The sequence below is a fragment of the Pimephales promelas genome, chromosome 4 (genome assembly GCF_988280905.1).
Source record: "Pimephales promelas chromosome 4, fPimPro1.hap1.1, whole genome shotgun sequence".
Taxonomy (NCBI): Eukaryota; Metazoa; Chordata; class Actinopteri; order Cypriniformes; family Leuciscidae; genus Pimephales; species Pimephales promelas.
In genome coordinates, this window is record NC_142772.1 from 44,406,102 (window position 1) to 44,433,365 (window position 27,264).

The window sequence follows — 27,264 nt, forward strand, 5'->3', positions numbered from 1 at the left end:
CTGCGCACAGCCACAGCCGTTAGCGTTAGCCGTTACCCTTTTTTGGCGACAGGCTGCAGGCTTGTCATCCACTGGCACTGATATTTCTGTTCTTGGATTCTCTGCTAATAAGCTAATGAGTTGAATCAGGTGTGTCTGATTAGGAAGAGTTGGAAAATGTGTAGTGTTGGTGTGCCTCCAGGAATAGTGTTGGGAAACACTGCTATTGACAGCACCGGCCCCCTGGTTTAATGCCTAAAATGCTGTCTAGGAACAGAGAATTATGGCCAAATTCACATATTCACTTTGCCTCTCTTTAAAGGGTTAGTTCACCCAAAAATGAAAATGATGTCATTAATGACTCACCCTCATGTCGTCCAAAGCCTGTAAGACCTCCATTCTTCTTCGGGACTCAGATATGTTAGATTTAGTCCGAGAGCTTTCTGTCCCTCCATTGAAAATGTATGTCCGGTATACTGTCCTTGTCCAGAAAGGAAATACAGACATCATCAAAGTAGTCCATGTGACGTTAGTTGCAATGTTTTGAAGCATCGAAAATACATTTTGGTCCAAAAATAACAAAAACTACGACTTTATTCAGCATTGTCTTGTCTTCTGGTTCTGTTGTGTCTGATGCGACTGAGCTTCGGTTACAGTCTGAGGCTGTAAACAAAACAATCTTCGCAAACATGTCTAAGGATTTCGACACAGAGGAAGACTTTTTTTGCCCAGCCATATTTATTTGAACCCGAATACACCAGATAAACGTCAGCAGCGTCTTCCAGTGTCACTGAAGTCGGATTGGCAACAGAACCAGAAGACAATACAATGCTGAATAAAGTCGTAGTTTTTGTTATTTTTGGACCAAAAGGTATTTCCGATGCTTCAAAACATTGTAACTAACCCACTGATGTCACATGGACTACTTTGATTATGTCTTTATTTCTTTTCTGGACAAGGACAGTATACCGTACATACATTTTCAATGGAGGGACAGAAAGATCTCGGATTAAATCTAAAATATCTTAAACTGCGTTCCAAAGATGAACGGGCTTGGAACGGCATGAGGGTGAGTCATTAAAGGGGACATATCATGCAAAATCCACTTTTTTAGCCCTTAAATGCATTTTGTTGGATATTTGGAGTGTTTACAAGTACAGAAAAGATGAAATTATTCTCTTCAGGTGCTTCGTTTATATCTTTATATTCTGTTTTGGTCATATTTTTCAACCTGTTCAGATTTTTCTGTTCTCTATGACGTTTTTTGAACAATTACGTCACAGTATTTGCAGCGGAACTGACAAATAAGGACATTGATTACCGGTCCAACACTTCGAGCAATCCGCCATTATTATTTCTCGCTCCGATTTTGTAGTCCGAGCTCAATGATGCAGAAGTTACGAGAGAGCAAGTCAAAATGTTCGGTTGTTGGATGTACGTTAGTGACCTGAAGCACTTCAAGGATTCCCACTTCAACAACCTCCGCCAGTATAAAGAAGGGTTTGCCGATCGACTTCGTCTGAATGAGGGGTAAAATCATTTAGCTGCTGTGTTTTCTGATGCTTTTCTAAACGTAAGTTATCATATTATTATTAATACAGATTTTTAGTGGTAAGATTGGACCGTAGTCATTTATCTTGTTAGTGTGCTTGTTTTAACAAGACAAATAGTCGACTAATACAAACTAAAGAAGTAGACTAATAGTCGACTTTCACTAATAACACAACATAGTTAGCTTAATGTTACATACCCCTGCATCCATATGAAGACGTTGTTCTGCAGGTTCGTCGTCGTCTTTTTCAAATCGCTCGCTCTGGCTCGAATATGTAAGGCTTGATGGACAAGTCTTCCGTTGTTGACATTTTATTGACGAGTGACTAAAAATTTTCTTTGAAGCTATAGTATATAATCTAGGGCTGTGAATCTTTGGGTAGACAGCGAATCGATTCGATTCACGATTCATAGGTTTTCGATTCATGAACGATTTGTGCAAATTCAGAACGATTCGATTCGATGCGATTCACATCCAAATTCGATGCGATTCGATTAATTCGATTCGATTCTTAATTTTTTTATGCATTATAGTATTATTTAAATGCTTCACCCATCTTTGTCTGGGTTTGAATTAGCCTACAGCGGCCTTCGGGGATCAGATAGTGGGGATTTTGTCCATTGTTAATGTTAGTTCATGTTTGTTTTTAATTTTAATGAATATATTATTATATAAAAAAAAAAAATTCAATGGCCTACGAATTAGCATTTGCAAGTAGCAAATATTTTGAAAAAGGCTTTTAAAGTATTGCATTAAATGACTACATGCACAAATTAATGGAGACGTTTTCATTAGTTTCATTTTGCGTGCTCTCAGTGCACTCGTTATCATCTTTTCACTGGATTTTGCTCGCGCTCGGTCCCATAGCTCTCATGCTTTCATAACGTTAACTACAGATTTTTGAGCAGTCCATGTTTGAGCTCTCCAGCTGAGCTCTCTGTCGAGAAAGCAATAGTTTTGAGGCAAACCGCTCAAGCCATTGATAAAGCTGCCATGCCATTGCGTGGGCACTATGAAATAAAACGCTTTCATTCATTTATTACATGGACTCTCCGTACACGCAAGGTGGTCTCTCGCTCGCTTTCCCTCTCTGCCGAGTGCGTGCAGCCGTGTGTGAACGCGCGATACGCGGTTTGACCGAGGCATTTGACCGACCGGGCTTCAGCGTGAGAAATCAGGGGTGTGTGAGCGCCTGAAACCAATCAAATGTGGATGTCGTATGACGGCCAATGCGTGAGGCAGCTTGTACCAGGAACACTTTAAGGTTGTGTTTATATTTTTGAAACCACTGAAGCGCTATAAAATCGTGATTAATTCGATTTTTAGCCTTTTAAATTGATTATTCACGTAAATAAACGATTCACGATTCAAAATACATGTTTCAGGATCGATGCATATGCATCGCCAGGATTTATAATCGATGCATCGAGAAAACGAGTGAATCGTTACACCCCTAATATAATCGTATATCTCTAATCAAACTACAATAATGGCCGAACGCGGGGAGTTGAACCGAGTGTGAACTCCTGGAGAGCGGGCGGGGAAAGACACAACTCCATTTTATTTAAAGGGGCCGCTTCGAAACGGGTCGCTCACAGACGCACATCAGAAAAGGGGCCTGTGGAGCTATAAAAATGAGGAATTCAGACCCAAGCATTGCAGTTATGCTTTATATAGACCACAAATGTATGATTTATTAGTAAAAATGAATGATTTAAAAGCATGATATGTACCCTTTAATGACATAATTTTTGGGTGAACTAACCCTTTAAGGAGCGAGATGACATGGCCAAGTCCAGATCAACAGTCCTTAAATACTTGTAAAATACAAGTCCTTATCTGAACATCATACTTACCCTGAACTGTGCTTCATTCAGACGGTCTATGTGCTGACAGAATGTTTCAAAGGCAGGAGAGATTTATCTAAACTCTTGGCTTATCTCACCATAGGTAAGCCTCTTATGATTAAGGTACATTCTGACAGCTTTCAAAATAAATCAGATCTTTTCAAAAGATTTTGTGTTTGGCGGTCAACAGTCAAGTTAAAATGTTGGCTGAAAGCGCAGGATGATTTTTGAGCAGCTGGTGTCTTTCAGGTGTCTGGATTACGTGCTGGAGGAGATCGAACAGAATCAGAAAGCAAATGTCATGGTGGCATCACACAATCTAGACACCGTCAAGCATACACTCAGAAGGTAGGACACTTTTTTTCCTTCTCTCTTTCAATTAAATCCTGTATGACTCATCATGAACATGTCATTTCCAACACAACTCAAATATCCACTCATTTTGTGGTGGAAAACAGTTTTTGTGGAAGCCATGATACATTTGTTTCTGGATTCTTTAATGAATAAAAAAATTATTTGAAATAGAAACCATCTTTAATGTCACTTTTGATCAATTTAATGCATTTTTGCTGGATAAAAGTATTCAAAAAATCGTACTAAACCCCAGACCGTTGAATGATGATGTCCATCAATAAAATGTATACATAGAAAAGTTGCAAAATTAAATGATTGCATATTGATATGTGTTAGATGTATATCATAAAGTGACACAGTTGAGAGATATTAAGCAGAGAAAAACTCACAGGGTCCTGTTCTTTGATATATGAATCTCCTCTGGATAACCAAGTGCATTTAGATCCCACTGGGAGTAAATTAATTTGTGTAAATTAATAATGTAATGTTCAATCATTAATTTTATGTAATCACTCCTTAGGGGTGTAACCTCATTTGACAAAGGTGTCCCGATGACAGATGTCGTTAACATTCTCTGTCACAATGTCAAAGAGTGTCGCCAGGGCATGATTCGAATGGAAGTACACACTCTTACATCAATTCACACTTAAAATCAGCCTAAGTGTCTCAGAATGTGTCTTGTTCCTGCGTGTAATGGCTGTAACCGATAAGACGGCGTGAAACTTTGAGTGAGCAATCACCGGTATGTATCCGGTATTCAATGACCTTGGCGAAGGGGCGTCTCTCATTTTTCACTTTCTGTGACGGCGCTCTGTGTGTTTATGGTCTAACAGGATGAATGAAATGGGTCTGCCACCCACAGATAAGAAGGTGTACTTCGGCCAGCTCCTGGGAATGTGTGACCAAATCAGCTTTCTGTTAGGTGAACCACACACACACAAACAGTTTATAAATTCACTTCTGTGATCACGTTAGTGAAATCAAAGCAAAACTTTACAATAATGCTCGTTAATTTTAAACCAGTGTTATTTTATTGTAATTGAGATATTATATATTTTTTTTGTAATATATTAACTGTTTTTTTTTTTATCTCTCTTTATTCGTTTTTATTTTAGCTGAAGTTTTAGTATTTTTTTTTTGTTTTCATCATTTTTTTTATTTGTCTATATAGTTTTTGTTTGTTTAGTTATTTTTGAACATCAAAATGAAAATAACTATTGTTATTTTTTTTTTCCGTTAACGCTTATTTTTTTAAGATAAAAAAACTGATTTAAAAAATAAAAGTATTCTGGATTCAAATAATTTAGTATAATTTATGCAATTTAGTATATTTTCCTTCATAGTTGTACTTGTTTCTTGTTTCTTGATCTTTCCTTTTATTTCAAAATAAACCCCTTTAATATATATATATATATATATATATATATATATGCGTGAGTATGTGTGTATATATATATATATATATATATATATATATTATGTATAAATATATATTTATTTATTTATTTTATTTATTTAAGGGGTTTATATATATATATATATATATATATATATATATATATTATCAATTTGAATATATACATTTTTCTATTAATTTAGAAAAAAGTATATACAAAGTTTAAAGTATATATTATATACACTTAATTATACATAAAAAAATATAAGTTATATATGTATTGTCTATATTTATATATATATATATATATATATATATATATATATATATATATAAGAATTTTTATTTATATTAAATCATTGATTGGTATGCATTTAATATGTGCTTTTAATGTAGGCTAAGTATATAATATAAGTGTTACCATAAGTACAGTTGTATGGGAAAATGTGTGGCAATGAAAGGGATATATAAAATAAAACACAAAAACAAACCCCTGAAAAATATTGGTTTTATTTTCTTGTCTGTTCATATCTCTAGCTCAGGCAGGATTCCCGGTGTACAAGTACGTTCCGTATGGTCCGGTGAACGAGGTGATTCCCTATCTGTCCCGCCGGGCACAGGAGAACCGTGGCTTTATGAAAGGAGTGCAGATGGAGAGAGACCTCCTATGGAAAGAGCTCATGCGCCGACTGGCCTGTGGAGAAGTCTTCTACACACCTGCGTTATAAAACACACTCCACTTCTCACCAGAGACTCCTTACATTTGTTTTTTGCTTGTTCATCCATCCATTCATAAATCTTTTTTCCCACTCTCACTGAGGCTGTTCTTAATAATATAGCGCACATACTAGGATACTTTATTTTAGAAAAAATACTTGGGTGAATCTCACAAAACACAAATACAAAATAAGAAAGTATGTATTTTGCATACAAAATAAAGCCTATTTTTAGAATCTTTTCTAATTTTTTCAAATCAAGTGTTTGCATTGCTTGATTATTTTCTTGACAATTAAGCAAATTTTGCCTCAAAATTCTCACAAAATTGCCTCAAAATTCTACAATAATGTGTCTGAATGTTTTATTTTTGGTAACTATGAAAACAGAGCATCTATAGCTCGCCAAACATATTTATTAAGCAATAGGATAAATATGATTTAACAGGTAATTGTACTAAATATCAAAAACATAAAAGGTGTGCATAGCTGACACCCAGATGAACCTAAATTTGCGAATATCGAACGTCCAACGTCAAACCAACTTTATGGCGGTTCTTAAGTCTGGTAGTGAATGTTTTATGAGCAGTATATATGATTTTAGATTGAGAAAGAACAATATTCTTCCGCATAGTTACGCAGAGGCGAAGAACAACCAAAACAATCTTCTTTAGTTTCAATTTTTAACCACTAGAGGGCCTAAAGTTACTAAAAATTTATATTTTTTATACTTTTTTTTGCATTTTGACTAGCATGTTTTTTACAAAAATTCTAATTTTTGTAATGTAAAAGAAAGCAGATATATGTATTGTGCATACAAATGTACATTACGGTATATGTGCTTAAAGAAGTAGTCCACCTTTAAAAAAAAAAAAACGTTTGCTGTTAATTTACTCACCCCCATGTCATACAAGATGTCCATGTCTTTCTTTCTTAAGTCGAAAAGAAATTAAGGTTTTTGATGAAAACATTCCAGGATTTTTCTCCATATAATGGACTTCAATGGGAACCGAACGGTTCAAGGTCCAAAAGACACTTTCAGTGCAAACTGCAAACTGTTCAAAGGGCTTTAAACGATTCCAGACGATGAATAAGGGTCTTGTCAAGCGAAACGATCACTCATTTAATAAATAAATAACAGTTTAAGTTTTATAAGCTCTAATGCTCGCCTTGCTCTGTTCTGTGACGCACGTTTGTGACTCTCCTGTTCGAACTCATTCATCAAAATGAATGAGTCATTTGGTTCATTCAACACACAAAACGAACAAATTGACTCGGAAAAAGATTTGTTCATTTTGAGGAACGAGTTCGAACCAAACAGTTTGCAGTTTGCACTGAAAGTGTCTTTTGGACCTTGAAACGTTTGGTTCCCAATGAAGTCCATTTTATGGAGAAAAATCCTGGAATGTTTTCATCAAAAACCTTAATTTCTTTTCGACTGAAGAAAGAATGACATGGACATCTTGGATGACATGGGGATGAGTAAATTACTAGCAAAAGTTTTTTCAAAAGTGAACTACTCCTTTAACTCTCTTGACACTAAGGTCACAACACAAAAATGGTAAAGGCTCTAAAAATAACTTGAAAGCCATAATACCATAAAAAAAGATAATCCTCAACTAGGAAAATAGCCTTTCAGAAATATTGCATTTGGAGGCAAATAACCACAAGTTAATGGTATTTTAGCAGAAACTGTGGTTACCTTTTTTTAAAGGTCAAGAAAGAGATAAAGAAAGGGTTAATCTAATTCACTTTCCTTTTTTCTTTATTCCACTGACGCTCTGGCTTCACACTCTCTTCTCTCATACATCTCTCCGACTCCTTTATGACTCTGAAAGGGCTCCCTAAAATGTCAGATGTGTTACACCCCACCTTTACTCCACGACTGGAACACCAATAATGAAAATGTAAGCATGATTTAAACACTAATAAACAAATACATAAGAGCAGGCGACAACCCATCAAGATTTCCAGAAACCTGTAAACAGATTATATAATCTTGTAACTTGGGTTTCATTGGGAATAATATATATATAAAAAAAAATTGTTTTATGGAAACTTAATTTTTTCATGAAACCCTTGTGTGCTCAGTGTAGTTTAAAAGTTCTGATGATGATTTTAAGTTTACTTTTCAGCTTAATGAATATGGTGTTTTGCATATACAGAGCGAGAATTAAATCTACTCTTTTATTATCTGTGTGATGAAGCCTTTTATGCTTAACCAATGGTTTCTCTCGCCGTTTTAATATTTTCTTTCCCTCTGTGGAGCATTTGAGGAAGACGAATAAAAAGCTTAAATTAATTGAACCGAAGTTAATGATTTCTAGACAATTGCTCTTAAGTAAATGGCTCGATTCCTCATCCATTTATATCCCGTTTAAAATCCATGATGAATTAACAACCCTTTGGGCCTTTTGCTCTCAAAAATAACAGGACAGATCATAAAGCACTCCACGTCCCAGTGTTGTTGGGGCTATGGCTAGATCCTAATTTGCATATTAGAGTGTGCATCCCAAATCACTCCGCTTATGGGGGAAAAATCTATCAACTTAACAATTAAAGTGTGTCTGTGCTTTCAGCAAACATAATAAATTCTATAAACTTAAAACTAATACTGTTTTTTTACTTGTAGATCCAAGTTCGATAAGCTTTCATTTTTAGTTAAGATAAGATATAATAGGGATGTAATTTTGGTGATCAAAGATGAGTTTTAAGGGATAAAGAGAGATGGTCCTCACTTCAAAACACAAAATCCAGGGGAGGAGTTGGATCCAGATCCATCTCCTCCCACCTTACCTAAACCTAAACCCATCGCTGCCCCCTGATCCCTAACCCCACCCCTAAACCTTCCCATCTCCACCCCTGATCCCTAACCCCACCCCTAAACCCATCGCTGCTCCCTGATCCCTAACCCCACCCCTAAACCTACCCATCTCCACCCCTGATCCCTAACCCCACCCCTAAACCCATCGCTGCTCCCTGATCCCTAACCCCACCCCTAAACCTACCCATCTCCACCCCCTGATCCCTAACCCACCCCTAAACATACCCATCTCCGCCCCCTGATCCCTAATCCCACCCCTAAACCTACCCATCTCCACCCCCTGATCCCTAACCCCACCCCTAAACCTACCCATCTCCGCCCCTGATCCCTAACCCCACCCCTAAACCTACCCATCTCCTCCCCCTGATCCCTAATCCCACCCCTAAATCTACCCATCTCCACCGCTTTGATCCCCAACCCCACCCCTAAACCTACCCATCTCCTCCCCCTGATCCCTAATCCCACCCCTAAATCTACCCATCTCCACCGCTTTGATCCCCAACCCCACCCCTAAACCTACCCATCTCCACCCCCTGATCCCTAACCCACCCCTAAACATACCCATCTCCGCCCCCTGATCCCTAATCCCACCCCTAAACCTACCCATCTCCACCCCCTGATCCCTAACCCCCACCCCTAAACCTACCCATCTCCGCCCCTGATCCCTAACCCCACTCCTAAACCTACCCATCTCCGCTCCTGATCCCTAAACCTACCCATCTCCACCCCCTGATCCCTAACCCCACCCCTAAACCTACCCAACTCCACCCCTGATCCCTAACCCCACCCCTAAACCTGCCCATCTCCACCCCCTGATCCCTAACCCCACCCCTAAACCTACCCAACTCCACCCCTGATCCCTAACCCCACCCCTAAACCTACCCAACTCCACCCCTGATCCCTAACCCCACCCCTAAACCTACCCAACTCCACCCCTGATCCCTAACCCCACCCCTAAACCTTCCCATCTCCACCCCTGATCCCTAACCCCACCCCTAAACCCATCGCTGCTCCCTGATCCCTAACCCCACCCCTAAACCTACCCATCTCCACCCCCTGATCCCTAACCCACCCCTAAACATACCCATCTCCGCCCCCTGATCCCTAATCCCACCCCTAAACCTACCCATCTCCACCCCCTGATCCCTAACCCCACCCCTAAACCTACCCATCTCCGCCCCTGATCCCTAACCCCACCCCTAAACCTACCCATCTCCTCCCCCTGATCCCTAATCCCACCCCTAAATCTACCCATCTCCACCGCTTTGATCCCCAACCCCACCCCTAAACCTACCCATCTCCTCCCCCTGATCCCTAATCCCACCCCTAAATCTACCCATCTCCACCGCTTTGATCCCCAACCCCACCCCTAAACCTACCCATCTCCACCCCCTGATCCCTAACCCACCCCTAAACATACCCATCTCCGCCCCCTGATCCCTAATCCCACCCCTAAACCTACCCATCTCCACCCCCTGATCCCTAACCCCCACCCCTAAACCTACCCATCTCCGCCCCTGATCCCTAACCCCACTCCTAAACCTACCCATCTCCGCTCCTGATCCCTAAACCTACCCATCTCCACCCCCTGATCCCTAACCCCACCCCTAAACCTACCCAACTCCACCCCTGATCCCTAACCCCACCCCTAAACCTGCCCATCTCCACCCCCTGATCCCTAACCCCACCCCTAAACCTACCCAACTCCACCCCTGATCCCTAACCCCACCCCTAAACCTACCCATCTCCGTCCCTGATCCCTAACCCCACCCCTAAACCTACCCATCTCCGCCCCTGTTCCCTAACCCCACCCCTAAACCTACCCATCTCCGCCCCCTGATCCCTAACCCCATCCCTAAACCTACCCATCTCCGCCCCCTGATCCCTAACCCCACCCCTAAACCTACCCATCTCTGCACCTGATCCCTAACCCCACCCCTAAACCTACCCATCTCCACCCCCTGATCCCTAACCCCACCCCTAAACCTACCCATCTCCGCCCCTGATCCCTAACCCCACCCCTAAACCTACCCATCTCCGTCCCTGATCCCTAACCCCACCCCTAAACCTACCCATCTCCGCCCCTGTTCCCTAACCCCACCCCTAAACCTACCCATCTCCGCCCCCTGATCCCTAACCCCACCCCTAAACCTACCCATCTCCGCCCCTGTTCCCTAACCCCACCCCTAAACCTACCCATCTCCACCCCCTGATCCCTAACCCCATCCCTAAACCTACCCATCTCCACCCCCTGATCCCTAACCCCCACCCCTAAACCTACCCATCTCCGCCCCCTGATCCCTAACCCCACCCCTAAACCTACCCATCTCCGCCCCCTGATCCCTAACCCCACCCCTAAATCTACCCATCTCAATAACAATAAAGAGTCCTATTTTAACTATTTAAGTGCATGTTCTAAAGCTAGTGCACTTAGGGCCTGTCTGAATCCACTTTTGCTAGTTTAACGATGGGAAAAATGGTCTGTGCACCCGGTGCATGGTCTAAAAGGGTTGTTTTCTATTCTCTTAATGAGGTAGACAAATCAGACGAACTGCGCGAACTGTCCAGCTGGGTTCACTTCAGTGACAGTCATACATTCTCCTGTCATAGAGACAGGTGACATGCATTTATAGCAGACTGATGATTTGCTGATGTTATGTTTCATGTTAGGTGTGCATAACATCTTAACATAAACGTGCTTACACGTTCGCCAGTAGGTGGCGAGAACGTGTTCATTTGTATGTGATTTGATTTGATATGAGAAGATGAATACATGGAGAATGAACGACACGTCACTGTTGCACTGCATCTACTTAGAACTTACCGTTACTTTGCATGCTATCGTACACTTATTACAATTCTGTGGATGGAAAGAAGCGACCAGCCTCCAGTACAATCCAGACACCCACGGAAACTCCTCGTTATTTAAAAAAAAAAAAAAAGCCTTATCTAGCGCGTCCAAAATAGGGAGTAACCAGCGTCGGGCAAAGACAAGAGTCGGCATCGGAGCGGCATTTGATTCTTGGAGGCAGCTCCGGTCAGCGCTGGGTATAAAAACAGACCCTATTCAGTCAATAACCTTTAATAGTACTGCAACTTTTCTTACCTCTGTAAACATGCTAGTGAATCTCGAAATTTTAGAACTTATGCAATGCTCCTTTAAACAACATGACACAGGACGTGAAAATGATAACTGAGTTTCTGAGTTGGGTGTGTACAACACCAAATTTAACTTTATATTACCTTCATCACAAGGTATGCTAAAGTGTAGTTCATATTCCCCAGTGGTCAATATAGTCAGGCAGCAAAACTGCTGACCACACAAAGCTGTAGTGTCAGCATAGATGTTTTGGGATTTAAAGATGCTGTGATCATCATGCATGGCATATTTTGATAAACCTTTTTCATAATAATATGACATCTTTCAAACAGTGTAATTTTCTGGAGTCATAATGTTTGCATCTTCATGTGAACTCTCCAATAAAGCTTTAAAGAGCCTCAAGTAATATTTCTGTTTCATTTGTCATGCGGAATCATAAGCTTAATTCCCACGTTGACAGTGGTTATGTGTCTTATCACGTGAAAAGACCACTGATGTTAACTTACGCTCTAAAAAATAAGGTTAATTTTAAGCTTGCCTGACTAGCCCATGGCGGCAGTGTGGATAGTTGTATAACATTATACACTCACCTAAAGGATTATTAGGAACACCAAACTAATACTGTGTTTGACCCCCTTTCGCCTTCAGAACTGCCTTAATTCTATGTGGCATTGATTCAACAAGGTGCTGAAAGCATTCTTTACAAATGTTGGCCCATATTGATAGGATAGCATCTTGCAGTTGATGGAGATTTGTGGGATGCACATCCAGGGCACGAAGCTCCCGTTCCACCACATCCCAAAGATGCTCTATTGGGTTGAGATCTGGTGACTGTGGAGGCCATTTTAGTACAGTCAACTCATTGTCATGTTCAAGAAACCACTTTGAAATGATTCGAGCTTTGTGACATGGTGCATTATCCTGCTGGAAGTCGCCATCAGAGGATGGGTACATGGTGGCCATAAAGGGATGGACATGGTCAGAAACAATGCTCAGGTAGGCCGAGGCATTTAAAAGATGCCCAATTGGCACTAAGAGGCCTAAAGTGTGCCAAGAAAACATCCCCGACACCATTACACCAACACCACCAGCCTGCACAGTGGTAAAGGCATGATGGATCCATGTTCTCATTCTGTTTACGCCAAATTCTGACTCTACCATCTGAATCTCTCAACAGAAATTGAGACTCATCATATTAGGCAACATTTTTCCAGTCTTCAACTGTCCAATTTTGGTGAGCTCTTGCAAATGGTAGCCTCTTTTTCCTATTTGTTGTGGAGATGAGTGATCCGCCTCAAGGTTGTGCGTGTTGTGGCTTCACAAATGCTTTGCTGAATACCTCGGTTGTAACGAGTGGTTATTTCAGTCAAAGTTGCTCTTCTATCAGCTTGAATCAGTCGGCCCATTCTCCTCTGACCTCTAGCATCAACAAGGCATTTCCGCCCACAGGACTGCCGCATACTGGATGTTTTTCCCTTTTCACACCATTCTTTGTAAACCCTAGAAATGGTTGTGCGTGAAAATCCCAGTAACTGAGCAGATTGTGAAATACTCTGACACCAACAACCATGCCACGCTCAAAATGGCTTAAATCACCTTTCTTTCCCATTCTGACATTCAGTTTGGAGTTCAGGAGATTGTCTTGACCAGGACCACACCCCTAAATGCATTGAAGCACCTGCCATGTGATTGGTTGATTAGATAATCGCATTAAAGAGAAATTGAACAGGCGTTCCTAATAATCCTTAGGTGAGTGTAAAATCAGTTGCATGCAATCAATCCCTTTCATTTCAATAAATGATTTATCACAAACAAATGGAAAATGCAAAATGGCCCTGTAAACACAGTCCAGTACAGTGTAATTAATAAACTCACAAGCAATTAAAGTAAAATGCCTGCTACTGAATTCAAAATGAGCCAAATCATGTTTCCTGTATTTCACAGAAAAAAAAGTGAAGGTATAGGCTAAATAAGGAGATCACTTTGTATGTAGATTACAGTGTAGATGCACACGCTATGAAGAAGGAAAGTGAGATAAACTTGTTTGTGTTTTTGTACACACACCCTATCGGAGACAATATTTCTTCACTTCTAATCTGTTTATTCACATTTCGAGGACTGGAGGCGTGTGTTACTGGTAATATTCAGAGAACCCATGTTGGTTTGACTCCATCCTTTGTGCAGACGTCCCATTGTGCTATCACAGATATAACAATATTGATTGTTTGCTGACAATGCTGTGAAATATAATTCAAGGATGTTTCAGCGTATTTCTTTAAACCAGTTCAAATAAATGTATACTTATTTAACTAGCAGATTGCCTACTTTTATCCAAAGTTTGAACCGATGTACTAAAATAAATTAGACTTTTCAACACTACAGAGTGTTTTTTACCAGAAGTTTTCAGGTGTGCATCGCCTCCTCGAAACAAATTCAATGTGTATTTCCCCCGAAAACAACATATAAAACATCCAAAAAAATAGCGCTAAACAATATCTCTGTTGGTTTTAGATTTGGTTAATCAACATTTCAAATTTCCTTATAAAATAACCAAACGCAAAAGAACAAAGCGCTTCCAAAAATGTAAAAAAAATAAAAGACAATAAAAAAACACGGTCCCCCATTTGGTAAATGCATAGTCCTGCTGCACATGTACAACCTCCAAACTGAAGGGGGCGCTTGTGTGACTTCTACGTCATTAAACGAGATGTGTTATTGTTCAGGTAGAGACTATCGGCAGATGATAACCATTTATCATAAAGGTGAGGTAACATGTTGTTCATCGAATTTTCACAAGCAATTGGAAAAAAATTCGTGACTGGTTGAATGTTCAAGTTGAAAGTGACTTTTTTTGAAAATCACGTCTATGTGTTGCCACACTATTGGCAGCTTTGCCTTTAAAATTTCGCTAATGTTACCACTGCTCAATGCTACAGTATAGTGCTATCATCATAGATATAAAGGCTAGATATGTCGTCCGCGCTGCTGGCCAATGGAGGTCGACGTCTGCACCTGGCGACCATCTTGTCACAGGCAGCTCGCTCACTCGTAACATTGTGTTAATGGTACATGTACCATTTAAATGACCATAACTTGCTCAATTTTCTACCGATTTTCAAACGGTCTGGTTTGTTATAAACGTCAGAGATGTAGTTACGACACTACATACTTATGAATAAAAAGTGTATAATTAGATAATTATAGCCACGTTAATAACGTTTGTAAGAAACCAAACCGTTTGTAAATCCGTCAAGATTTCAACGAGATAAGAGTATTTATGTTCGTGCTGACCACTAATCTTACATCAGCTTGTCTGTGACAAGATGGCCGCCGGTGATGACGATAGAAACACCGCCGTAATACATCTAGCTTTTATATACATATCAATGGCTATCATTGCCAAGATTTAGAGACGTTTATGAGTTAGCCGTTCATGTGATTTCCTTGAGTAGTGAAAGTCACTATCAGAAGCTACGTTCGAAATTGCATGCTGGAGCCGGAGGTACTACATTTGGTTTGACATTACTTTCCGAAAAAGTACATTCATCGAATCCGCTTTCCAGAATCTTGATGGAGGTAGTAGCTCATCTGGATAATTTTCGCCTGTTTTTCGAACACTATGAATCGGACATACTACTCTTTTGGCGTACCATTTTTTCCGCATGGAAGTAAACGTATTCAGATGTAGCAATCATGTTGCAGAGCAACATTGACTAAACCAATAGAGTGAGTTTGGGGCGGGACTATCTGTCGAAACGAACAATAACGGATGGGAAAAGTCATTATTTCAGTAATTTCATTAGGTCTTCACCTTTTAAGTTAGCAGAGTCTCTGCTTTTGGTAAGGTGCTTTTGAAATGCTGAACTGGCAGATGTGAGTAAAGCTAGTGATGGACTCGGGTGACAATTATCGTGGGCCGCGAGCGTAACATTGACAGAGGGCTTTGAAACTGTGTTTGAGCTTTAACTCTGGAATTAATTACCTTTTTTGTGCTTTGACAGGGGCCTTGCCGTTCTCTCTTAATTTGATTTCACCAGCAGGTATACGGAGGGATTTCTGGAATACTGAAACAAAGGTGTGTGTTTTCATGAAGGACAGTGTGTCCTATGCCTATTTTCCACTCCTCTCTTTCTGCATGTATAATACATTGCAAACAGCACATTCGTCATCAATTTGATAGCTGCCCTCTTTCCCTTTGAAGGAGATGGATCCAGCTCTCTGATGAAGAAGGATAACCGTGAGGAAGAGGACATGCGCACGTGCATCGCTACGGGTGAGTCTGTGTAATGTGGGTGCACCACATTGTTTTTCGAGGAAGCCCTGGAACATAAAAAGGCAGCGTGGATTTCTCCTGCTGATCAGCAGTCAGAGGTTTGGAGTTAATTGGAGAGGATAGACAGTGAAAATCAGCCGAGGACAAAGAGAAATGGCCATTATTAAGCATCCTAATGGTGTCGCTTCATGACGCCTGAGGTGCAGATCACCTGTTTGGAGACAGGATCATTTCATTTATTGAACATTTGAAAATGTTTTATAAAATCGGATCTTTGCTAATCAGATTTCTTTTAATTAAAGGTGGAATACCTAACTCAATTGGATAGACCTACAACCAATAAGACCAACACAGTAAGTGATGTATGCAGGGCCTGAAATTAACACCCGACCACCCGCCAAATGCGGGTGAATTTTGCTATTGGCGGGTAACACTGTCAATCTACCTGCCACATTGGCGGGTAGCCAATGAGAATTGAGTGATTCATTAGGATTTTTACATTTCAACGAAGTCCGCTATTGCGGTGGACTTTAGCTAAAATGTGGCAGCACATTACTGGGGTAAAGAGGCCAGCTGAAACAAAACAAACAGCCAACAAAAAGATGAGGATGAGAAAAAGAAAAGTAAAGAAGACATTTTAATACAAAGTGAACAATCGGCGGCAATGGCAAGGTTCGTGAGCGGCTGATTTATGACAGCGACTGTTGTTTCGTAACGTTCATGCGATCAGAAAGAAGATGAGGCTCTTTTTCTGACTATGTGTGCGAGTATGAAACTGTTGATGAGATGGGATGAGATAATGTAACGCGTCGCTGTTGTAGGTTACAGTACAATGACAGTTGCACAGATGTGTGTGCGTGTGCAACTGTGCATGTTGGGAGTTGGGGACCGGTGAGAAAATGTCCGGTACCCGGTAATTTTATCAGTAATAACATTATTAATTTAGTTCATATTTAACCGTTCCTGAACGCTGTAACTAAAAGCTGTTAAGAGTAAGACCTGTAGCTGCTACGTGACTAAATCCGCCATCAACACAGCCGCGTGTGATTTTTTTACGAGCTGCGGTAGGTCCATCTGTTGAGTATACTATGTTGTGTGTGTGTCTGTCAAAATCAATGAATAAAAAGATTTTTTTTAATGTATGTTATTAGAGTTATTATTACTTGACAGCACTAAAATGTGTGTTCTTACAAGTTAAAGAACAATATTGTGAAATTCCCGGGTTTTTTTTTTTTTTTTTTTTTTTTTTTACGTTTATGAGGCAAAAAAAAAAAATGGCTGGTAAAAAGTCTCTGTGGCGGGTGAATTTTTAAATCCACCTGCCACAGTGGCCGGTGGCCGAAAAAATTAACTTCAGGCCCTGGATGTATGTTGAGCGAGTTGTCAACAGAACTGAACTTGCACGCACTCTGGAAAAAGTATCGGTTACACTTTATTTCGATAGTCACTTTAGACGTTCTACTAATTCTAAGTAACTTTTCAACTACATGTCAAGTAACTCTCATTAGAGTATTAGTATATTGTAGTAGACTGTCAGTAGACTGTTAGGTTATGGTTAGGGGTTAGGCTTTGGGTTAGGACAATAAGTTTACTTGTAGTCGACAAGTTACTTATAGTCAGTTGAATGTCTGTTGGGGGACCAACAAAAAAAAGTGTTAGCAGATATGAAGCTGGCAGTCTACTAATAATCTAATCACAGTTAGTTGACATGTAGTTGAAAAGTTATTTATAGTTAGTAGAATGTCTAAAGTGGACTATCGAAATAAAGTGTTACCAAAGTATTTAAAAGAAAAATGAGCCTTAAAGGGTTAGTTCACCCAAAAATGAAAATTAAGTCATTAATTACTCACCCCCATGCTGTACCAACCCCGTAAGACCTTCGTTCGTCTTCGGAACACAAATGAAGATATTTTTGATTAAATTTGAGAGCTGTATAACTACCACATTGGCTCCTAAGGGACTGCCTCTTGACGGCCCAGAAAGTCAATGAAGAAAATGTTTAAATATCCCAAGTGACTACCGTGGCTCAACTATATGTTTATAAAGCGACGCGACTACTTTTTGTGCGAAAAAACAAACAAAAATAACGAGTTTATTCGACTATTTCTTTTCTTCCTTGTAGGCCAGAAACGAGACTTCCTTAGATTTCCACGATGCATGCGCGAGAATTGCGATCTCCTTACACTACTTCAGTTCTCGCGCATGCGTCGTAGAAATCTAAGGAAGTCTCGTTTCTGGCCTACAAGGAAGAAAAGGAATAGTCGAATAAACTCGTTATTTTTGATTGTTTTTTCGCACAAAAAGTATTCGCGTCGCTTGATAAACATATAGTTGAGCCACGGTAGTCACTTGGGATATTTAAACATTTTCTAAATTGACTTTCTGGGCCGTCAAGAGGCAGTCCCTTAGGAGCCAATGTGGTAGTTATACAGCTCTCAAATTTAATCAAAAATATCTTCATTTGTGTTCCGAAGACGAACGAAGGTCTTACGGGGTTGGTACAGCATGGGGGTGAGTAATTAATGACTTGATTTTCATTTTTGGGTGAACTAACCCTTTAACGAATGTATATACGAACAAGTTCTCCGTTTAGGATTAGATCTCGACAATAAAGCCAACAAATCTGCTCTCATTTCTCAACCTGTCTCAATTTTATTAACAGGGTTTGGACCGTGACTTGACTGATTTTAATAAATGGAGAGACGATGAAAGACACCAGGCTGAAGAAGCGCGTTCATTTGAGTCTTTAGAGAAAAGAGACCGGGAGCCAAAATGATGTTTTAATTATGTATTTAATGATGATTTAAATATAAAATGATGTGGGTATGGTGTGCCACGTGTGAGTAGTATAACAAAGCGTCACCATTGTTTGATGCAGCGATGGCTTTGACATCTCTCGCCTTTGACATCTCTCTCTCTGGCTCTGACATTTGAGTTGCATCGCCGTGATGCCAATTTCGGTTCCTTCTTTTACTTGGTTTTCCATGAGTGTGACCAAAGGAGAAACCACAATGACAACTGGGTTTTCATTGCGTCCTAGCTTCTTAGCGACCATTGGAGCCAGCTGATAAATGAAACTTTTGCCGAATCCTGTAGGAAGGAAGGCAAAACACATCTTTCTGATCGACAAATGAAAAAAAGGTACAAAAGCTGTCACTGGGGCTGTACCTTTTCAAAAGGTAAACTTTTAAATTTTTTGGTGCTAATGTCTACAATGTTAATATGAACATTTTAGGTGCTAATATGTAAATTTTAGTTGCTATTATGTACATTTTAGTTGCTAATATGAACATTTTAGGTGCCATTATGTACATTTAGGTGTTAATATGAACATTTTAGGTACTAATGTGCAAATATTAGTTGCTATTATGTACATTTTAGTTTGCTAATATGTACATGTTAGGTGCTATTATGTACATTTAGGGGTTAATATGAACATTTTAGGTGCCAATGTGTAAATTTTAGTTGCTATTATGTACATTTTAGTTGCTAATATGTACATTTTAGTTGCTATTATGTACATTTTAGGTGTAAATATGAACATTTTAGGTGCTAATGTGTAAATTTTAGTTGCTATTATGAACATTTTAGTTGCTAATATGTACATTTTAGTTGCTATTATGTACATTTTAGGTGTTAAAATGAACATTTTAGGTGCTAATATGTACATTTTAGTTGCTATTATGTACATTTAGGTGTTAATATGAACATTTTAGGTGCCAATGTGTAAATTTGAGTTGCTATTATGTACATTTATTTGCTAATATGTACATTTTAGTTGCTATTATGTACATTTAGGTGTTAATATGAACATTTTAGGTACTAATGTGCAAATTCTAGTTGCTATTATGTACATTTTAGTTTGCTAATATGTACATGTTAGGTGCTATTATGTACATTTAGGTGTTAATATGAACATTTTAGGTGCTAATGTGTAAATTTTAGTTGCTATTATGTACATTTTAGTTGCTAATATGTACATTTTAGGTGCTATTATGTACATTTAGGTGTTAATATGAACATTTTATGTGCTAATGTGTAAATTTTAGTTGCTATTATGTACATTTTAGTTGCTAATATGAACATTTTAGGTGCTATTATGTACATTTAGGTGTTAATATGAACATTTTAGGTGCCAATGTGTAAATTTTAGTTGCTATTATGTACATTTTAGTTGCTAATATGTACATTTTAGTTGCTATTATGTACATTTTAGGTGTTAATATGAACATTTTAGGTGCTAATATGTAAATTTTAGTTGCTATTATGTACATTTTAGTTGCTAATATGAACATTTTAGGTGCTATTATGTACATTTAGGTGTTAATATGAACATTTTAGGTGCCAATGTGTAAATTTTAGTTGCTATTATGTACATTTTAGTTGCTAATATGTGCATTTTAGTTGCTATTATGTACATTTTAGGTGTTAATATGAACATTTTAGGTGCTAATGTGTACATTTTAGTTGCTATTATGTACATTTTAGTCACTAATATGAACATTTTAGGTGCTATTATGTACATTTAGGTGTTAATATGTACATTTTAGGTGCTATTACTCTATTTACACTTTAGGTGCCAACATATATCAATTAGGTGAGAGATAAGCCTGTATTATTTTATAACTGTCTTGTTTATGACCTTAAACAAAGTCATGAAAATTGGGCAGAATTCCCTATGAGGGTTGTCTTTTTTCCGCTCTTTTTTTTCGTTTGGGTTTTTTCTCCCATTCAGGGTTGCGATGAGTCTGTGGAGATGTAAAGAGACTGTATCAGTCGTGCACTTTCTCATTTTCACCTGCGGCTTAACGGAAATCCATCATAAAAGCGGCTCTACTGTTTTTATAACATCTTCATTGATTCGTCTCCCTCTCTTTCTCCATCTTTCTCTCTCTATCTGAGTACTTTGTGTGTCTTCCAAAAGCAGTGAACATCTGCTTTCTCTGTCAGTACACACACACACACACACACACACCACCCCCTCACTGGCTGAGGGAATGATTCATATAGCTGAGCCCACACACACACACAGTCAGACCTCCACACAATGAAGAGGTGTCAGCAGCACTACCTCCGGCTCCCATCAGGGGGCACTCCTGCATTTCACGCACTACAGACCACTGCAGAATCTGAATCATGAATGCCTGGAAAAAAAACCCCCTCACGTTTGATACATCTAACACGAATTAAAGAAACACCTGGAGCTGCGACACATGTCAGCGGGATCATGCTTCGCATTAACCCACGCGCTTTGCTGACAGCCTTTTGATCCCCAACAAATAAAAATCTGTCAGATATTTATATAGTACATAGATTTAAAGGTGCATTCAGTCATTTTATTCGTAAATTAATTAATAGGGCTTTTGATGTACTGACACCACTCACATCAGTAGCCTTATAAATGCTATTTTATTTGACACAGAGCAGGTCGCGGTCATGTTGAGATCGCATTACCAGCCGAAAGCTACTCTGTTTATCACTGTACTAATCCTCCTATTATTGGATATGTTGACTCTTAGAATGAATTAATAATGGATAACCACATATTGTGCATTTATATCCTACAATGGCACAATCTGCTTTGGGGAAAGTTACTTTTAAAAGTAATGCGTCACAACATAAAGACTCTTACGTTGTTACAAAAGATTTGTATTTCAACTTTATATTCATCAAAGAATCCTAAGAAAACTATTGTGGTTTCTGCAAAAAAAAAAAATATTTAAGGCACACTATGTAGTTTTCTCACCACTAGAGGTCGTTTATTCAAAACTTAGCTTGATGGCGCCTTGATTTCGGTGAATCATGGGAGTTGTTGTCTTCACCTCCACAGCCGGTGGAGAGTACGATGGGACTCGGGCAGAAATCATATTCAGGGATGACCGGTAATGTATTAAAGATTTGTTAAAGTTTTGTTTTTCACCAGAGATCGCATTTTCAAACCAATAACAAAGCGAACCTTGATGATGCTATGAAGGAGGGGGGGAGACTAGTTGACGCTTCAGGTCTGCGTTGTCATCGTGTCCGGGCGCAGGTCCTTCATCGGATCTGGATACAGCCTGGATTCGGCGGTAAACCTGGGGTTAAACAATGATCCTACAGATCCTGCCAATGCAGTGTTGACAGTGTTGCGTTTTGGACCTATTGTAGTTTGTTTATTAAGCGTGCAGGGCACCCACCCATAATAGCATTACAATAATCTAGCTTTGGTATCATGAACAAATGAACTAATTGTTCCGCATTTGTCATTTAGAGCATATGACGCCATTTAGATGTATTTTTAAGATGGAAAAATGTGGTTTTAAAGATACTAGATGCGTGACTTTGAAATGAAAGATTGGTATCAAAGAGCACACCCAGGTTTCTAACCGACGACGAAGACTTGACAGAGCATCAATTAAGTGTTAGACAGTATTCAAGGTTTTTACGTGAGGAGGTTTTTTGTCCAAGAATTATAATCTCTGGGGTTTTTTTTCAGAATTAAAAAGTAGGAAATTACTAGTCATCCATTTTTATGTCAGCTATGCATTCCGTTAATTTTGTGAATTGGTAATTTTCGTCAGGGCGTGAATAAATATAGAGCTGAGTATCATCAGCATAACAGTGAAAACTAACACCATGTTTCCTTGATATCTCCTAAGGGTAGCATATAGAGTGAACAGCAGTGGTCCTAGTACTGAGCCTTGTGGTACGCCATACTGAACTTGTGAGCGATAAGACATCTCTTCATTTACTTCTACAAACTGATAACGATCAGATAAGTATGATTTAAACCATGCCAATGCAATTCCACTAATGCCAAGATAGTTTTCTAGTTTATTTAAAAGAATATTGTGTTCAATGGTGTCAAATGCAGCGCTAAGATCAAGTAACACTGATACATACAACCATGATCGGATGATAAGAGCAAATCACCTGTTTTATATTTCTTGAACATCATTTACGTTTGGGAGTTTTTTTGCATTTCCTAATTCGGGGATTTCGGGGAACAGACACAGTCTCTATATAGTGATATCTAGGTGAAAGAGGTTTGATCTCAGTGACGTGAGACTATAGTAGACGGTCGGTTTAGCCAGTCTGTCTGCTTACTGACCTAAGTCCCAATGCATGTTTGATAAAAAAAAAAATCAGATTACAGTCAAATATGGAAAATTGACCCTTCGCTAAGCCCCGCCCTCCCTAGTTACTGTTGCTACGCCTGTCAAGCTTTCGCGGCTGGCCTATTATAGTGTGGATGCACCCGGTATCAGACATTCCCAATGAGATAATTAGTAATTTTCTGCGAAAAAGTCAAATATCTGAGAGAGCAAGACAAAAGGGACTACAGTATGCATTCGAGGGATATATTCACGACATCATATGCAACCGTCCGATTAGAGAATCATTTCTTAAAAATTGAAGTTAAAGCCTAACGTTATAGTCCCAGCGCAAGCAGCAGCGCCTCGTATGCTGACCGTTCAAATGGAAAACACAAATTAAGGAACAGCTATGTTCATACACAGCAGGGTATGTGAAAATAATCTTAATAATTATAAATCAAACAGCTTATCAATAAATCTTGTGGAATAACACTAATACCGGGAGAGCCGCGATTAGATTGGGTTAAGTAGTAAGGGGTAACGTTAGTAGGACGTTGATTAACAAAATGCTGAAATATATTTAAAGTATGTCAGTGAGCCTTTGTCTTGTCTCTTTAATCGTCTCATTTTACGTTATATCATTATGACCAAAGAACCGTCAATATTTCCAAGCAATAGTTTTTGTTAAGCATGTCGACATTTACCAGAATGGGTCTCGCACATAGACGCTAGATCATCACACCAATCATTTTTCCCCTTGGCTTTTAGATTTTCTGGAAGGAAAACAATTCCTCTCCCCCGTCCAAACTTTAAGTATACCGGTATCAGATTTGCACAATCCATACGCACAATGCTTCAGCATGTTTCCCTCATTCGAAAGCTTGCCAGACCTCCCGCGCATAGTTACGGTTGCTACGACATGATTGGCCAGTGGCGGTTTTCGGGCGTGGCTTAGCGAAGGGTCAATTGTACTTGTCTATCAACATGCCTCATGAAATGTATTATATATAATGGTTGAGAGCAGTGGAGATTTCTTTAAGACTGCAAGGGAAGCCCAGCTTCCCCTATAATGTCAAACAAATAATGATCAAATGTGTACTATTGTGTTAACATTTTAATGAGTAAAAATGCGTTAGAACACGGTAATCTCGAAGACGATTTCGTTCAGAATAAGCAACAAATAGCAGGTCGGCTGACTTGATCTCCTTCTCATGCAGCGCCTCCTGTAGCGCGTCACAGTGCATGCGTTTTCCTATGGCATTTCCCCGTTGAAGCTCGGCGTCCATTGACTTCAATGGGGCTGCTTTGAACAGTTTTTTTCAGTGCTGTTAAAGTAGACGGTCATTGGATAAATGCTGCGATTATGTCCCGCCCACGGACGCCGGGCGTCTCTGGGGTTAATAGGGAAGTGGGCTGGCCTGGCGTCCGGGCGTCCGCGTGATGATTGGAGGATTGCATCTCCTTTTGATTGACAGTGATTTCACCCAATAAAAAAATCGCTGACGCGGAAGCTAGTTTAAAGACTTCGTGCTCAGTCTCGTCGCGAATTTTGTGTGTATTTTACTCGAAAGACGAACTACTGTAACATATTTCTTAGTATTTGCAATTTTCATCAGATATTTCACAGTTCAACCTAATTCCCACATTTCTTCCGTCGATGTCAGGTGTCTTGTTACATGTGCGGGCGTGGTGTTTGAATCACGGCACATCTGTCTAGTTTGGTTTCACTTTTGTGTTGGGATTCGGACATGCATTCTCCGCGTGTTTGTTTTCGGTTGTGAGTGCACAGGATGACCTTATGGTCGTACTCATGCGTAACGTTAGCGTTCTGTCTTGTCGTGTTCGCTCTGTTCAGTGTGTTGTGTATTGTGTAGCACATGGTTTGTGTTTACATCGGCCGCGTGCTTTCATGTTTTGTCTTGTGCTGTGTAGCACACAGCTTGTGTTTTAAACTAGCTGTGTGCTTTCATGTTGTCATGTTCTGTGTGAACACGTGTCTTATGAGTGTTCTCATCGTTCTTCAGGTCTCATTTTGTGTGAGCACAATTGCTTTTTAATTTGTTTTATTGGTCATGTGCTTTTGTCATGTTTGGTATGAGCACATATGGCTTGTGCTTGTCATGTGTTTGTTGTGCCATATGTGCTTTCCTGTCATTGTGACTCCCATCTTGTTTTCTGATTATTAGTTATTTTGCCCCACCTGTCCTCCCTCGTTACCTGCCTTTTTTGCTCCCAATTTATTCCCCTTGTTTTTTGTTGTTGTTTTTATCAATAAAATAAAGCCCATCGAGTCCTCGCTCTTTTCACCATCCCCACACCTGACAGTCGAGTTTAAAAAAAAAGAAGAAGAAAAAAGAAGAGCTTCCCCTCTTTGAAAGACCAGAAGCCGCCACTGGTTGAGAGCGAGTCGAGTGTTGTATAGTTTCAGATTGGGGTCAATCTTTGGGGTGAATTACACTTATACCACAAATATTAATTTTAAAACTCTTGTGTTTGATGCATGTTCAAGTATGGTACCTCATATATTTGTTCTGCACAAGGTGAGTTAGCACTAGCCACTTGTTATAGGATCGTCTGTTTTTAAAGCGCACACAGTGGTTTTGAGAATCACATGGTATGTGTGCAATTGATGTTTTAGTACGAAATGGGAAAGTCTTCTTAAGTCGTGTTAACCACAAACTTTATTTCACTCACAAGTCCAAAACCATTACTCTAAAAATCCATTAGAAGTTCCTGAGGGAACCCTTGGCAAACTAGCCTTCAGTCTCGGACTACAAATTGATGTCACGTCTGAACAGCTCTATACACAGTGTAACATCCCGTCTGCGTTGCGAACCTATAACTACAATGCTTTGGTTATAATCAACAAAACTTTTTTCCACTGAAAATGTGTGATTATAACAGGAAAATATCTTTTAGAAATGTCACTGTGAGAATGACGTGATGCATATTTACCTCACCTTAACTCTCTTTCCGTCTGTCAGACTGTCACTTTCTCTCTTTCCTTTTGAAGAGGGTGTAGAGTGAATTCAGATGCATATATTACGCAGATAGGCTGAGTTTAGTTGTTTACTGGTGACAGCTGCACATATGATAAATCTCTCGGCCTGAATCGCAAGCTGAAATCAGGAATGGTGAGAAAACATTGTGCCTGGTATGATTTTCAAACCAGCCGACAAAAGTTTAAAACCCGTCTGGCTAGCGCACTTCCCATAATGTTTATTCATTAGTTTAGTAGGCGGAGAGTAGGCGTCTTTTGTGGCTGTTCAAACACATTCGACCCCATGAGTGTTTACACTACGAAAGCTGCTGGTCGAATGTGTTTTTGAATTTGTTCAAAAGTGGACAAACTCAAAACGTTTTAGACCCTGTTTACCTGTATTTAGCCATCCACTGGTGATTCAACCGACCGAAACGCATCTTAATACCACGTCTGCACATAAAACACATAGGAAAGGACATTGACTCCACTTTATCAACAATTAAACTGTCCCACCTGTATATAGTTGTATGCATATCCCTATGTTGTATAGTGGTTATCCCTATGAAGTCAGGTTAGTGAAAGTTTAAATGTTTATATCATGACTTTAAAGGATTAGTTCACCCAAAAATTAAAATTAAGTCATTAATTACTCACCCCCATGCTGTCCCAACCCTGTAAGACCTTCATTCGTCTTCGGAACACAAATGAAGATATTTTTGATCAACAATTTGATAATCGACTACATTAATTAAATTCAGATAAAGAATTCATAACACGTCTATACAGTGATGGCCACTTGAATATATTTTAAGATTCCATCCCATGAACTTCACAAACTTTGGCATATCCAGGGACTTGTTGTTCTCTGCTATGGGTCATCTACGATCTGAGTGGATCCGGTCCTGCTGAATCATAAATGCCCCGGAGATGCCAGAGTGATGCCAACTAAAGTTTGCTGCTAAATGTAGCAGCGTGGCATATTTTTAGTCCATTTCACTGACCACACGAACTGCAGCTGTGGTTTATTAATTTAACAGATACAACTTCGAACTTACTCTTTGATGCTATTACAGTTTCTGAAAAATTGCATAGTCATAGCAGTAATTTGTGGTGCTTTATTACACATACTGTACAATTAAGATTTTGATTTCATTTGTATAGTTTCAG

At 39.4% G+C, this 27,264-nt stretch overlaps 1 protein-coding gene and 2 long non-coding RNA genes across 3 annotated transcripts in view; 2 read left to right on the forward strand and 1 right to left on the reverse strand.

Moving 5' to 3' along the window:
- The window catches only part of prodhb (proline dehydrogenase (oxidase) 1b), a 28,307-nt gene extending 22,226 nt beyond the window's left edge, over positions 1-6,081 (forward strand). The window contains exons 12-14 of the mRNA XM_089130563.1: positions 3,628-3,726; positions 4,566-4,654; positions 5,666-6,081. Coding sequence (XP_088986689.1) covers positions 3,628-3,726; positions 4,566-4,654; positions 5,666-5,856 — 379 coding nt within the window. The 3' untranslated portion in view covers positions 5,857-6,081. The remainder of the gene's footprint in view (positions 1-3,627; positions 3,727-4,565; positions 4,655-5,665) is intronic.
- Positions 6,082-7,293: 1,212 nt separating this feature from the next.
- LOC120469392 (uncharacterized) lies at positions 7,294-19,246 on the forward strand. Its single transcript, XR_005620375.2, has 5 exons — positions 7,294-7,748; positions 15,767-15,840; positions 15,967-16,038; positions 16,341-16,391; positions 18,701-19,246. It is a non-coding gene; the product is annotated as an uncharacterized LOC120469392 (long non-coding RNA).
- On the reverse strand, positions 18,967-26,874 carry LOC148981762 (uncharacterized). Its single transcript, XR_016168390.1, has 3 exons — positions 26,752-26,874; positions 26,491-26,547; positions 18,967-19,128 (listed from the first exon to the last, which is right to left on the reverse strand). It is a non-coding gene; the product is annotated as an uncharacterized LOC148981762 (long non-coding RNA).
- Between the last annotated feature and the right edge of the window lie 390 nt (positions 26,875-27,264).